General features: G+C 39.3%; 1 protein-coding gene across 1 annotated transcript in view; it reads left to right on the top strand.

Moving 5' to 3' along the window:
* Positions 1-5,479: 5,479 nt before the first annotated feature.
* Positions 5,480-13,920, top strand: part of LOC306853271 (peroxisome proliferator-activated receptor gamma coactivator 1-beta-like) — a 41,996-nt gene continuing 33,555 nt past the window's right edge. Inside the window, exon 1 of the mRNA XM_079390555.1 lies at positions 5,480-5,572. Within this exon, the coding sequence (XP_079246681.1) occupies positions 5,492-5,572 (81 nt within the window). The 5' untranslated portion in view covers positions 5,480-5,491. The remainder of the gene's footprint in view (positions 5,573-13,920) is intronic.

The following is a 13,920-nucleotide window of genomic DNA, read 5'->3' as shown; positions in this document are numbered from 1 at the left end:
CGTACTGTATCGTGTATCTTGTCAGTGTGTGCACTTGCTTGGCCATTTGTAGTTGATAAACAGGAAAGTGGGTTCAAGCGCCAGCAGAAGGCAGTGTAATGGAAGTGGTCTTTAAGAGAAGCAGTCTATCAGCGGAAGTTTAAAATCAGCTCGTAAGTGTATTTACTTGTCTCAGTGTTTAGCGCATTTGCCGTTGCTAGGAAACGCTTATTTTGTTTACTAGGATGAGAGTTGCTGAAATCGCGTTTGGTCTCGTACTGTATCGTGTATCTTGTCAGTGTGTGCACTTGCTTGGCCATTTGTAGTTGATAAACAGGAAAGTGGGTCCAGCTGAATTGAAATGATCATTTGTTAGATTGGTATAATAAAGGTTATTATACCGCGGCAGCGGTCGCGGCAGTCGTCGTGTGAAGCCCTCTTAGTGTGAAGACCAAAGAGTGTAAAGACCATCGACTCTACCGTGCGACTCCACCGGGCAGGGACACCGGCAAGGGATAGTAGTAGCTTTTTATTTAATTTTTTCATTGATATGTTTATTATTGAAATGTTGTTGTTATATGCATGTGTTAATTTTATTTAATTTCTTTATTTTCTTAAATATGTGGGTAGATAGTATTTATAGAGTTGTAACTTTTTAGTTTTAGTTACTTTTTCTTATTTGTAAGTCGCTTTGGACAAAAGCGTCTGCTAAATGACAAAAGTAAGTAAAGTAAGTAAAGTAAAGGCATCTGCCAAATGTCTAATTGTTACAACACTGCCACTAAAGCACACTAGCAATCCAGTCCAGAAGGGTCTTGTTCCAGTCACTTCCATTAGAAAGGAAACCCTGTTCTGGGAAATTTCATACTCATTAAATTTTAATTGCTTGGGTGGACAACAGACCAAAGGGAGGCCTTACTAGATAATTCAGATGGCACCTTGTTAGGAGACAGAATCTGTCAGATCCTGATAGGCTCTGATGGGCTTCTCCTTTTGGTCTCTGCCCCGCAGCTGTCCAAAACTGTGACGATCACGTCAACAACTCTCAGAAGGACACCAAGCCTAAGATCTTTATCCCAGTGTCACAGTGCTTTCTGATGGTTTGCAGCAATGGCGTCAACCATTCCTACCCATATTGATGCAAGGCATGATAATTACTCAGCCACTGCAACAGCCATCTTCTTTCTTGCAAACGGGCATAAGTGTAAATAGAGCATGTAGGTGGGGAGAAGCCGGTTGCTACAAGTTTGGTAAATGCATAATTTATATTCAATTTTGGCACTTTGCACACAGCCTAGTTCACAAACACACTGCATTAGAATAGCAAAAGTTGTGAAGGCGTTGATGGGTGTGTCTTTGAAGACTCTTGTAGGTTTAGTGATGGAATGCCACACATGCAGCAGAGTACACACATGCTGTGATGACTAAGGCTCAGATACTCTCAAACCAATGCACATTGCCCCGCAGGTCAATCACCCACAGACCCCAGACAGAAAAGGCCTCTATCCTTTGTCCAATGCAACCCCTTGTTTTGATATGCACTAGAATAATGAGAATTCCAGATAGTTCAGGTCAAAGATAAAAGATAAAAGAGAAGCCTTTGGTCTGAGGATTCGAGCTTCTTGAACAAAACTTCCATTTTGGCTTTCACCTATTCCCAGAATACAGATTTCTAAAGCATCTTGTTTTTCCCCATTTAACTTAAAATACAGGATTTTAATTCTGCTAAGGAAGAGATGCATCATTTATTTGTATAAATGTATGCTGTAGTAGAGGTGTGTGTGTGTGTGTGTGTACTCAAGATCAGTACCCCACAACAAAGATGTTGCATCATTTTAAGTCAATATTTCAGACATATTTCACTCAACCAAGGTTTGTTAACTCAAATACAAGATCATATGGTATTTGTTGTTGCTTTTTCAGGTACTACACCTATGCACAGTTAATGGGTGCTCTATTATTTTAATATATTCTATATTCTAACATAGGCTATATTTATATCCAGGAATATCTGATGATATATACTCTATGTTTTCAGAATTTAGCTACAGGGCAAAACTATGTTTTTACTGGTTGGTAAAATGTATTTGTATCAATGTAGGTCTCTATATATATTTCCCACATACTGTACATGCACCTACACACTGGTAGTATCTTACACTTTACATTGACATGCTGTCCTTACTCCTTATATATTTAAAATGAATATTTAGGGAAAAATATCATCTGTGTGGTCAAATTGTTTGTCACCTTTGCTCCTGGGTGTTTTTGTTAAGATTAGACCGTTTTCCTTTCAACTTTCACCTGTGCAATCATTCTTGTCTTTTCATTGAACCGAACAGTAAGCATAAGCACTATGCACGGTCAGGCGCAGGCAGTGGAAAAGGGAGTCATGTGACGAGCAGGCACGTGTTTGCTTGGGGAAGTGAGTCTCTAATGCTGCCTGCTTTACTCTACTCACTCCTTCTCCTACTATGCACAGAGACAGGAGGAGCTCTGGCCAATCACAGCGTGTTCTGCTTGCACGCTTTGCATATCTGTAGGCATTTCCTCCAATCACGACCCAGCTTGTTTGAACTATGTCTTGTAGTTCAGATTGCTTGTAACTGCTGCATACACAGTTGCACATTGTGACTCGGTCATTCTGCGAGTTAGACTTTACCCTTCAGGATATAATGAAGTCACATATTTCTGAAGTTAAATGCTCCAGTAATTCTGATGCAGGATCAACTTGCTTTTTTGAGGTGCTGATAGCATAATCTTAGCAATGCTCAAGGTTAGAGTGAACATTCCCAATTTAGAAGAGAAAACAAAACAAAAAAATATGTAATATACACAATGTTTGAAGTGCAGCATCAGTTCAGCAGGATGTCTGCTGTGATTTATCTGACCAGCTGATGATCATTCTTCACATACAAGGTGTAAGTACTGGGCTATTTGTTCACATGGACACAACTGTTAAGATGCTAAAATAGCTCAGTCTGGGAAAAGTTAAGATTGTTTGATGTTGTCTTCAGAAATTACACGCTGTCAGGAAACACGCTGGCTTTATTTGCCTACATTTTCTTATCCAAGGTTTTTCAAAGCATTTATTTGGATTAAAAAAGACAAACAGATCCCTGCAATGCAGTTTTCCTCTCTTGCCTTTACATTTATTCTTAGTATATTCAAGTAAACAATAATGAGATGAGATGATAAACACTAAGATGCAGTTGTAATTGTGAGTATATATGGTAACACTTTAGTTTAGGGTCCAATTCTCACTATTAACTAGTTGCTTATTAGCATCCATATAGCATATTGGCTGTTTATTAGTATTTATAAAGCATTTATTAATGCCATATTCTGCATGACCATATTTTAAATACCTTAATCCTACCCTATACCTAAACTTAACTATTAATAAGCAGCAAATTAGGAGTTCATTGAGGCAAAAGTCATAGTTAATAGTGAGAACTGGTCCCCAAACTAAAGTGTGATCGAATATATTTCATAATTAACATATTGTGTATTAAGTCAATACCACAATAGGCCATTTTCAAAACACACCAGGGCTCTGAAAGTGTCATTCTGAAACTGAACCCAGTGTTCCTACATGACAATATATTGCAACAGTCCTCGGTGCATTAGCAAGTGTGCTCTTTGATTTGTTTTCTCTCAGAGTGCTGCCCATTCACACAGAAGCCCCCATTAAATCATCTTCCAGCCATAAAGCACAGTGAGAGGCACTCAAACACCAGCAACATGCTCTCCCATTGGTGGTAGCAAACAAAAACATGAAAAAGGCATCATGCATGCTTCGGTGTCAGAAAACAATGTGTGTGTGAATTGTATTGATTGCTGTCCTTGGACAACTGCAGCTGAAGGCACAATGTTGTTGACCTCCATACATCAGGGCATAATCAATGAAATGATATGACTGATGAAACAGACTCTTCTCTTGACAGATAACTGCGACACAGAACAAACTCCTCCAGTCTGACAGCTGTCAGAGACCCACCAGACGCTCAGGGTTGTCAAATCCCTTCAGTGACCTTTCACACTCTTATGGAAGGTGGGCTTGTTGGCTTGAGTAACAGTCTTTAAGTTCCCAGCTTTGAATGTCACTGGATGTTTGGATTTTGCTGCAACTGTTGTTTCAATGTATTTGCCCTCTCCATTTATCTGTTTATTATCATATCTTTTCTGATCTAAGAATTAGCAGTTATGTTTTATTGCTCAAGTAGGCTATCTAAGACCATACATAGGATTTTTTTTTTTTTTTTACAAAAAGAGGCAAACTTTCACTCTGACTTCAAACATTCAAACAGCATGTGTTTGGTCGATAGCCAGTAGGCAGCACACAGTTCAATAGACTAATGTGACCTTGGGGTAATTTCCGATTTGACTGAGAAGTTGCAATAGTCCTTCAGGGGCTTGTCAGTTTAGATGTATTGGTTTGCATGCCATTCAGACAGCTTAATATCTATAAGATGTATTTATGTCTTCAATGTGAATCAAATATAGGATGGTTTCTTTAGCAGACTTGCCTCTTCTCTTGACTAACAGTCAGCTGGTGATTTCTGGGATGGCGCTCTGAATGGAAGCTACATGATAGTCTCCACATGATACTGAAAGTCTGTAGGAAAACTGCACTTGAAAAGATCAGCCAATCAGTGTGTCTGCTGATTAGAGGGTAATTACCCTAATTGTTTACATATAGTTTAATGTGTTTCTCATAAATCAAACTTAATCACCACAAGCTTTGATTTTGATCTAAGTCCAGCCCTAAAGTCAGCAGTGCATCCACTTTTTATCTATCATTATTTTATTTGATTTAATTACTGTAGTACTAAAGATAAGCTAAATATTTCCTCAACATAAAGGGTCGTAGAGTTTTATTATTATTGTTAATATATGACAATATTTACAGTGGCTAGTTGTAATATATAATTTCATATATAATGATGAATTAAATGCATATGATGCACATAATTGTTAAATCAAACAAGCACTCAAACTCACAAAATAATACTATTTAAATTATACACAGTTTTTACAATGATTAACAAAGCTGTCTTTAAAATTTGGAGGAAAGTGTATTTCTGTTAATGGGCCAACCATGCATAAATATTGGCATTTTGCGTATAAACCTTTGCTGTTGTTTACTGCATTGTGCATATAAGGAGATACTACAGTAAAGGATGCATCCACATACACTATAGTCAGTATGGACTTTAGACATCATGAACTAGCATCATAAATGAGTCATATCTAGACAGCACAAGCAGGTTGAGTTACAGTTGGGAACATGCATCCTGCACACATCCTTCTTCAGACACCACCAACCTGTGTTTAACCCACCTGCACCTTCAAATAATTGACTTTTCTGCTGTTTTACCTAACCCAGCCATGATTGGGAAGCACTGAGGCACCTCAGCACACTGCCCTCGATCGGTTAGAGATCCTCACTGCATGCGAGCAGAGCAGTATAGCAGCGCTCTCTGGCTCCTCTCATCTCATTCTCTAGAAGATGGCGGACTGCGCTTCACTGTTAGACGAGGAGCTCTCTTCATTTGTCTTCAATTACTTGACTGAAAACTCCGGCAGCCAGGTAAGCCATGCACCATTTCTGATAGAGCAGAAGCGTGGCTGTTTTTCCCCGGGTGTATTTTTGCACGTTACTGTCTGTGGAGCGATATACTTGCATTATTTCCTCGATGCTGTCAGAGCGTCTCAGCCGGCGTCTGGAGTCCCTGATGTCTGCGCTTCACGTGGAGTTCACAGGAAATTATGCATAGATGCGAAAAGTGACATATAGACGAATATTGCACAGATAATCCCTCTTTTGAAGTCTGCGTTCGAGGGCTAGCGATTAGAGGAAGGTTAGGAACTTCACCAGCGGCATAGAAGGAGTTCAAATGTGTTCATTAGTTTGCCAGAAAATCACACCAATTCCCCGGTGTGTGTGTGTGAGACACGTGGGTGCTTTGGTGAACTTGGCTTTAAGTTGCTGGTCCCTTGTAGTTTTAATATATAACGAAAGCGTTCTGATTCCGTACGAGTTCATTGATGAAAGATGAAAAGTAATATAGATCAAGGGATTTTTCAGATGGGTATTTTCTCAGTCTTTAGGCTATGCATTGCGTAATTATTAGTTGGTGTAGATGTTCCTACTATTAATACAGTTATTAAAAGCGATCAGTGTTTGTATAATTTATATTCATACCCGGCTTGCTTTTTTGAGAACCCCCACCACCACCAAAAAAAAAACAAAAACCGAATGCATTATATCACTTATAATAAAGTTGAGAAACTGATACGCAGCACTGAAGGCAAATACCAAATGCATACATATGGGTGTTATATATCTGTACAATATAGTGTAGAGACCAGAACTCTTACGAAATGTATTGTTTTCGTAAGCGTTTGCGTAACTGTTACAAAACGAGCTTGATGCTAATTGGAAGTAGTCAAACGATCTCTGCATCACGTGACCGTGTATATTAATAAATAAAAACACTGTGCATTTCGTGCTTGTCATGTCAAAGAGGCTTGTCGCACCGCGAAGTGTTTATTTATAGATACAATACGCGTAGAATAGGGAGTTACAGTTTAACGCTTAAAAAGCCGAATGCTACTTTGAAACATACGCATGCTGGAATAACACACTTAGGAGAGAGATGAGGTTAAGAATACATTAATTTATTATTCCAAATTCAAAAACTGCCACATGCTAGTAGTTAAAGTATCATTTTTGTATCGTAAATCAAATAGTCAATTGTGCATGTTTACAAATCGCGCGGTGTCACCGAAGGATTGAGACTCGTTTACAGACTTATTAAAACATGTGAACGCGCGCTGCTGTTTGTCCTGTGTCCTTGTGTCAGTGGGAATATTGTAAGCGCAGTAAATGTGCTCGAGCTCGCTGTCTGGTCAGTGTAATAGTACTCCATCCTCGTGACTCTGGAGTTACAGAACACAGTTACTGCAGTCATGTGCTCTTCGCCTTGAACGTAGTAAAATGAGCGGAAGGCAGGGCCACTGACGCGCGTGCATGTGACTGACTGACTGCCGCTGCGCAAAGTGGAGCAGCTCAGATCACGACTAATAATTCACCATCTACTCCAGGAGCATCGCTCCTTTTTGATTTATAAATCGTATTTACATTCATGCAAAAAATGGCATTCGTTCCGTAACGTATTCGTGGAATAAACAACTGGATTTAGACCCTAGTCTCCATGTTCCCTATGTTTTGTATTTACGCGGAGAAATGTAAAGAGCATCTCCGTCTTATTACACTGCTGTTATTAACCAGATAATTAAGCAGAATATACAGTATTGATTTTATTGACAAAGAATATTGATTTGGGTTTAAATTATAAAAGAATTGAGTATTCCAGAGAGACAAATATTGATTTGCGATCATGTCCGGTTGTTACAATTGTTGAAATTATTTATCATGTGATTGAAATGACAGAGAATATTTGGCTGCAGAATGCCAGTAGCCCCTCACTGCAGAACAAAGATCCAGGGGGCGGGGTTGGATCTACATCTAGGGGGTGGGGATTGGTAGGATTAGGGGTGGAGATGGGTAGGTTTAGGGGTGGGGATGGGTGGGTTTAGGGGTGGGGATGGGTGGGTTTAGGGGTGGGGATGGGTAGGTTTAGGGGTGGGGATGGGTAGGTTTAGGGGTTGGGATGGGTGGGTTTAGGGATGGAGATGGGTGGGTTTAGGGGGGTGGAGATGGGTGGGTTTAGGGGTGGGGATGGGTAGGTTTAGGGGTGGGGATGGGTAGGTTTAGGGGTTGGGATGGGTTGGTTTAGGGGTGGGGATGGGTAGGTTTAGGGGTGGGGATGGGTAGGTTTAGGGGTTGGGATGGGTTGGTTTAGGGGTGGGGATGGGTAGGTTTAGGGGTTGGGATGGGTGGGTTTAGGGATCAGGGGGTGGAGACCGGTAGGTTTAGGTAAATGTAAGGTAGGAGGAGTTGGATCTAGATCCAACCACACCCCCTGGATCTTGTGTTCTGCAGTGAGGACCATCTCCAGAATGCTGCGATTGACCAATCAGAATCAAGAGCTGTGCTATTAAGGCTAATTGTAGATAGTTTTTTTACTGCATTTAATTGAAGTTCACTCTCAAATATGACTTTATGTCCAAGATTGTTGGCTGATGCTGATAATGTCAGAATAGCCAAATAGCAGCCAATTTATCGGCCTGTCAGTCTATTGGAAAAAAGACCTTCATGGCATTCCAGTTTCAGTTCCCCCCTCACTGCATCCTTACATTCTGCTGTTGACATTTACACATTCACTGCATAAAATCCTAACATTATAAAGGTTTTGAAATCCATCACACTGCACCAGTTCTCAGACGAGCTCACGGTTATCGTGATGTGCGGCACTGCAGTACTATGTGTTCAGCTTTCGTGATATGGGCTGAGTCACCTAACTTGACAGAGTCAGGCAAATGTATTTACACCATGAAATGAGTCCCTCCACCCCCAGCTCATGTCAGTCAGCTGTGCCTCCCCTCATTTCCACCCATAATTTTATGCTCGTTTGAAATCATAAATATGCAGGGTTGACATGGTCTTTACAGCGAGTTCAGACAATTGACTCTGTCTCTGCTTGTTTACTGAAGCATTTTCTCTATCATTTGCCTTATCGCTGTGAAGTCGAACCATAAAATCAAATCAGCGGCAATGAAAATGATGTTTTAGATGTTCTGGTTGGAGTTTGCTGGTTGGAATTCATCAGATTTGAAGGAATTGCGCATTTTAAGTCTATTCATTTGAAATCCACTGAGAGCGAGAGTAAAACAAGATACCATAAAACATCACAAGAATATAATTTGTTTTGGTTTTCACAGAAAAGCTGAAGCTCCGAACGTGGCTCAATAAATTGGCTGCAGCCTCTGGATCGTCAGTTTATGTTGTGCTCTTTTCACTCCAATTACCTTATAGCGCTGTCTCTTGCCTTGCTCAGGGCTCACTCGTATTTATTAGAAGGGCTGTTTCCTCTCCTGAAGCCCCAGAGGTCCATCATCTGGCTCCTCCATCTCTCTTTGGGGATGTGAGGAAGTCTGGGAATGCTCTGTGACAGATCAATGTCAGTTTTGGACTGAAAGGGATAGACTGTGGAAAGACAGGGCCTTGATATCAATAATGTACCCATGATCCATCATCAGCTAAGAGCTCAGCTGGCATCAAAGGTTAAAAAAACACTTTCATTGAGTTGTCTGGCCATGGGACCAAGGGTAGGATGTTTTCTGTAACTATAGTCCTCAGTCCGCTGTAACATAAACTCTCTTAAATAGATTATCTGGATGACGATCTATAGATGTACATTCACTTTAGTGTGGTCTGTAATTGACGCCCATGTTCATTACATTAGCATTTATGTACAGTAATGATTGTAGGCTTGTTCTCCCAAAATTAAGAATCGCTCACAATGTTCCAAACCATGTTTCTTCTGTGGAACGCAAAAGGAGAAATTTCAAATAATGTGCCGGTCATTCATTTCTATGCAGTTACCTGGAGATTTTGTTACACATCTTTGACCCGGGTCCTGGTGTTTTTAGTGTGATGATTGAGTAGCTGTTTGAGTTTAGGTGTTTTTGTTGTGTCATAATGTTTTGTGGAACGTTTAAATTGTTCTAGAAGAGAATGCTGTGCAACAGGACTGTAAGACAAGCTCATCGTGAATTCCAGTGTTGCATGACTAAGAATTTGATAACAGCGTTTAAGAGTTTCACAGCAATTCACAAATAGCCAAAAAAAATTCCTTCAGTCGTAAGAGAGTTAAGACCTGTTCACACAACGAACACTATAGCGATAACTATTTTAGCATGCACACCAACTGACATTAAAGTTTAATATAAAGGCCAATTGCTGTGATCTGCCTCCTAAAATGCTTGAGCATTTGCTCATTTCTTTAAATTCGGCTGGATTCTGATTCTATATCAAGTTGTTATCATTCATAAGGTGGAAAAAGTGGTTCTGAAATTGATTCCAACAATATTGCTACTCTGTGTTGTTATCGTTATAGTTGTTGTTTGGACTTCACTGTTCTCATACAATTGGAGTGATTATTGGCCTTGGTGATAGCCAAGATATTCTTAAAGATTTCACCTTTTTTGGATTTTATCTTGTCTTTCCTGGAAATTTACACAAGTTCAAGCACAGCTTAGTGTGAATAAATGATCAGATTTTTCATTTTTGTTATGGAAGCAGCCATTTAGTTTTATGCTATAGTTTCTGAGTTCACTATTATATGTCTTGGCTAATAGCTCTCATTTTTTAGAGACCGATTAAAGCTTTCACTGCATTTGTATGCAGTATCCTGGAGAAATGCCTCATGCCAGCATTATTATTTTGCTGTTGTTTTATATTACGGTATTAAGTCTCAGCAGTTGCAAGCTCTTATTAAAGCCCAGGTGTCCTAATCTGACCTCAGCTGAAGAAAAAAGAAGTTGCAACCTTTGTATTCTGAGTCATAAGGTTATATCTTAATCTCTGACGCACACACGTGGCACAGATTAGCGTGATATGTGTTTTGATTGGTCTCAGTGTAAGTGGTATAAGTCAATGTAGTATGCATGAGTTTAGTAGGACAACTGCAGGAGCCATTTGCATGGTTGCAGGTTAGCCTATATATTTGCAAGCTAAACAAAGTTGCAGGTGTGTTATTCTAATATCAAATCAACCCCACCTGTACACTGTGAAAATAAAAGCACAGAAAGCTTTTTGTGTTAGATTCAGCCTCTCCTCTGGCAAGTGCATTTGGGGATTGTATAACGCACACAGTGTACTAGATCAAATGTACCTGGCTATAAAACTCTAGATGTTCTTTATTATCTGGTCCCTGTCTTTAGATCTTATAGATGACACACACACATCCTAATTGAGGCTGAGGGATTTGGCTAAAAATGATATCTCAATATTTTTCAGCCTATCAATTATATTTGATAGCTTAGTATTTATGTATTTGCTCCGAAATGGCTTAAAAGAGTCTCAAATGAATCAGAGTTTTGAATCAGTAGTCTGATCCACTAAACTGATTCAACTGATTCACATAAATGAATCAAACCTTCCAACTCAAGTCTACTGACTAAGGAAACTTACTGGCCAAATAAAAAGACTCATTGTTTTATTAACAATCGTGCTTGGTTTTATATCACCAGCAATCTGTTATTACATTTCTGAACTATTTTCATTTTTAGATAATGCAAGAACTGATTCTTATCCTGTATTCGGGCACATTGTTTTTTCTGAAACTGAGTGTTAAGTCCTTTTGTCTTCGGTCAGATGCAGCAGAGAAAGCAGGTGAGGGTAAGGAAATTTCCGTGTGTTTCGAGTAGGAAGGAAGCGTACTAATCGTACCATAGCAACGTGACATCAGGGAAGGGCAAGCTCAGACTGGCAGGGACTCACAGTGGGCAAAAGGGAACATGTAGGCGTCATAAAACCCAAGTCTGTGGCGTAACAGCAGGTAACTGAAACACAGACCTGCTGTAGGTGTGTCCTGCTAGCCTACATTTTAAATATGGCAAGTATTCTTCAAATTCCTTGTCTATTAGTCACTTTATCCTGATTTGGTGGATACTAATTGGTGGTCATGTGGATTATTATATGATAATAATTAAGAACGGTTACCAAGCAGCACCTAATGAATGACACGGGTACACAAAAGAATCAGCAAGATTATATGAACCCAGGAGAAAACTAGTGCTCTATCTTTAGACTAGCACTCCACTTATAAAGAGTATTTTCGAACCATCAATAAGCCTTAATTATTTTTGTTTGTACTCTGATGGAGATGCTGGACTTATGCAGGGTTTCAAAAACACATTAAACGTGTCATAAAAGTGCTCCATACGAGATACGCAGTACATGTAAATCTTATAGACATACATTATGGACCACATTTATAATATAATTCATTCGTATCAAGAATCCTAAGAGTAATTATGAATAATAAAACTGTTTTGATGTTTGTCATTTGTTAATTAAGTGTATATATTCTTGGTTAACAGTTATCTGTGTTTAAACATCGGGAATGGGCCCACATCTGGTCTTTTTCATGTCACTGTGATGATTGAGTAACTAAGTGTAGATGTTTTTGTTGTGTCATACTTTACTTGCATGTTTTATGTAAGGTTAAAGCAGACTGCATTCTAGAAGATCCTGTGCAACAGGACTGTGAGACAAACTCGTAGGAATTGCATTCTGTGATGTGCGTTAGTAGGCATTTGACAAGCAATTAAACAAAGTTTGTTACTTGGAAGAATCTTTAATTCCGTTGTAAGAGATGGAAGAGCCAACCAAAGTCTGAGAAGGCTGTTGGCTCCGATGACAGCAACAACAACACACCGTGTTCCTTCACAGATTGTTCTAGCTTGAGACAGTAACCAATCCAAAAGAGCCTGTTCATCGACTCCTGGTTCTTTTGTAATACAGGGAGCACCTGACTCTCTCACCCTCTTGAAAACTTGAGTTTCACCAGCATCTCCAAACACGCACTCTGTGACAATGACCTAATTCAGACCTTTGGTTTGGCAAGATTTGCCCACTTTTGACTGCTTTTCTGGATATTGTCAGTCTTGGGCAATTTCTGCTGTCTGTGTTAGTATACTGCGTGACCTTAATACACAGTCCATTTTATTCACCTTTCCATTCTCGCTCTGTGAACTGAACTTAAACTGGTTCTAAGTCTTGTTCTGATGCCGCAGTAATTATTAGCACTCCTCCCTGCTGTTTCACCGTAGTAAAATAACCCGAACCCACCCCTCCAACACATTCCGGTTTGTTTTCAACGTGTCAAACGTGGGTACAAAGACTGTTTTGAAACACTAGCATGCCCTTCACTAGTGAGGACTTGCAAATGATTGGATTGTAGACACTCCCAAACAGGTATCAGAAATGTCTAAATAAGGAGTGAGCGTTATGCTGCAATCTATGTGAACTGTATATTTGTTATACACGCATATGCATGTATATATTTAAGAAAAAAATTATATTTACATAATATAAATTATATATATACGTGTGTGTGTTTATATATACGTGATGAATATAAACAATTCACACATGACATGCATATTATGTAAACACAAACTTTTATTTGGATATATGTATTTTTTGTCTTTAACATTTAAAATATAAAAACATCCAAATGACAAATTGACTAGAGAAACAACTCTGCATAAGATATTTAAACTTTTCAGAGAATCTATCTTTAATAAAAGTGTATTTGGTCTCGCAGCACTGACAGATCTTAATATCTGATGCCGTTTTGATTCTCAAGTAAAGTTAACTTGAATTTTTATAGATTTTCACTGTAACACAAGTCAGTGCTATGGTAACTGTTACTAAACAATTACCAGATACAGGGTACATGGAATTTTCATGATACTATGTCTAAAAATATTGCACTACTGTGGTACTTAGATTAGTGAATGGATGGCTGATTTTTAGAGGCCTACAAGATGATGTTCGTTAAATTTTGACTTGCAGCATGGATCCTTGGTATAAATTATAAATTCATAGTTCGCCCATTTACATGCACAGTTATACAGTGATTGTCTAGGCAACAGTGTAGTGTCCATCTGTGGCTTAGGCAGCCCTTCTCAATCAGACAGAGTGAGATAAACTATCTAAGACAAGCTCTGGATACAGTAGTTGTTCATTGCCACAGGGCAAAATATCAGCATCGCTAGAGAAAAGTCAGTTTTATTCTATGTCAAACACTTGAATTCTACCCACTATACAGAATGTGTTTCCCCCTTTTCCATTAGCCCTTTCATGTACTTTCGCAGTACTCTATGTGCTTTTCAGAGTCTCCCCTGATGCGGCGCAGCTGTGTGTGACCCCATTTCTAGACTCTGTGCCTGGACGAATGCAGGAGTAACCTCAATGGGTTACATTAGCATTTTCATTACAGTCATTTGAATATTTGCTTT

The sequence above is a fragment of the Barbus barbus genome, assembly GCF_936440315.1.
Source record: "Barbus barbus genome assembly, chromosome: 33".
NCBI classification, from domain to species: domain Eukaryota; kingdom Metazoa; phylum Chordata; class Actinopteri; order Cypriniformes; family Cyprinidae; genus Barbus; species Barbus barbus.
The sequence above is the reverse complement of the archived record's forward strand: the minus strand, read 5'-3'. Positions and strand labels throughout refer to the sequence as shown.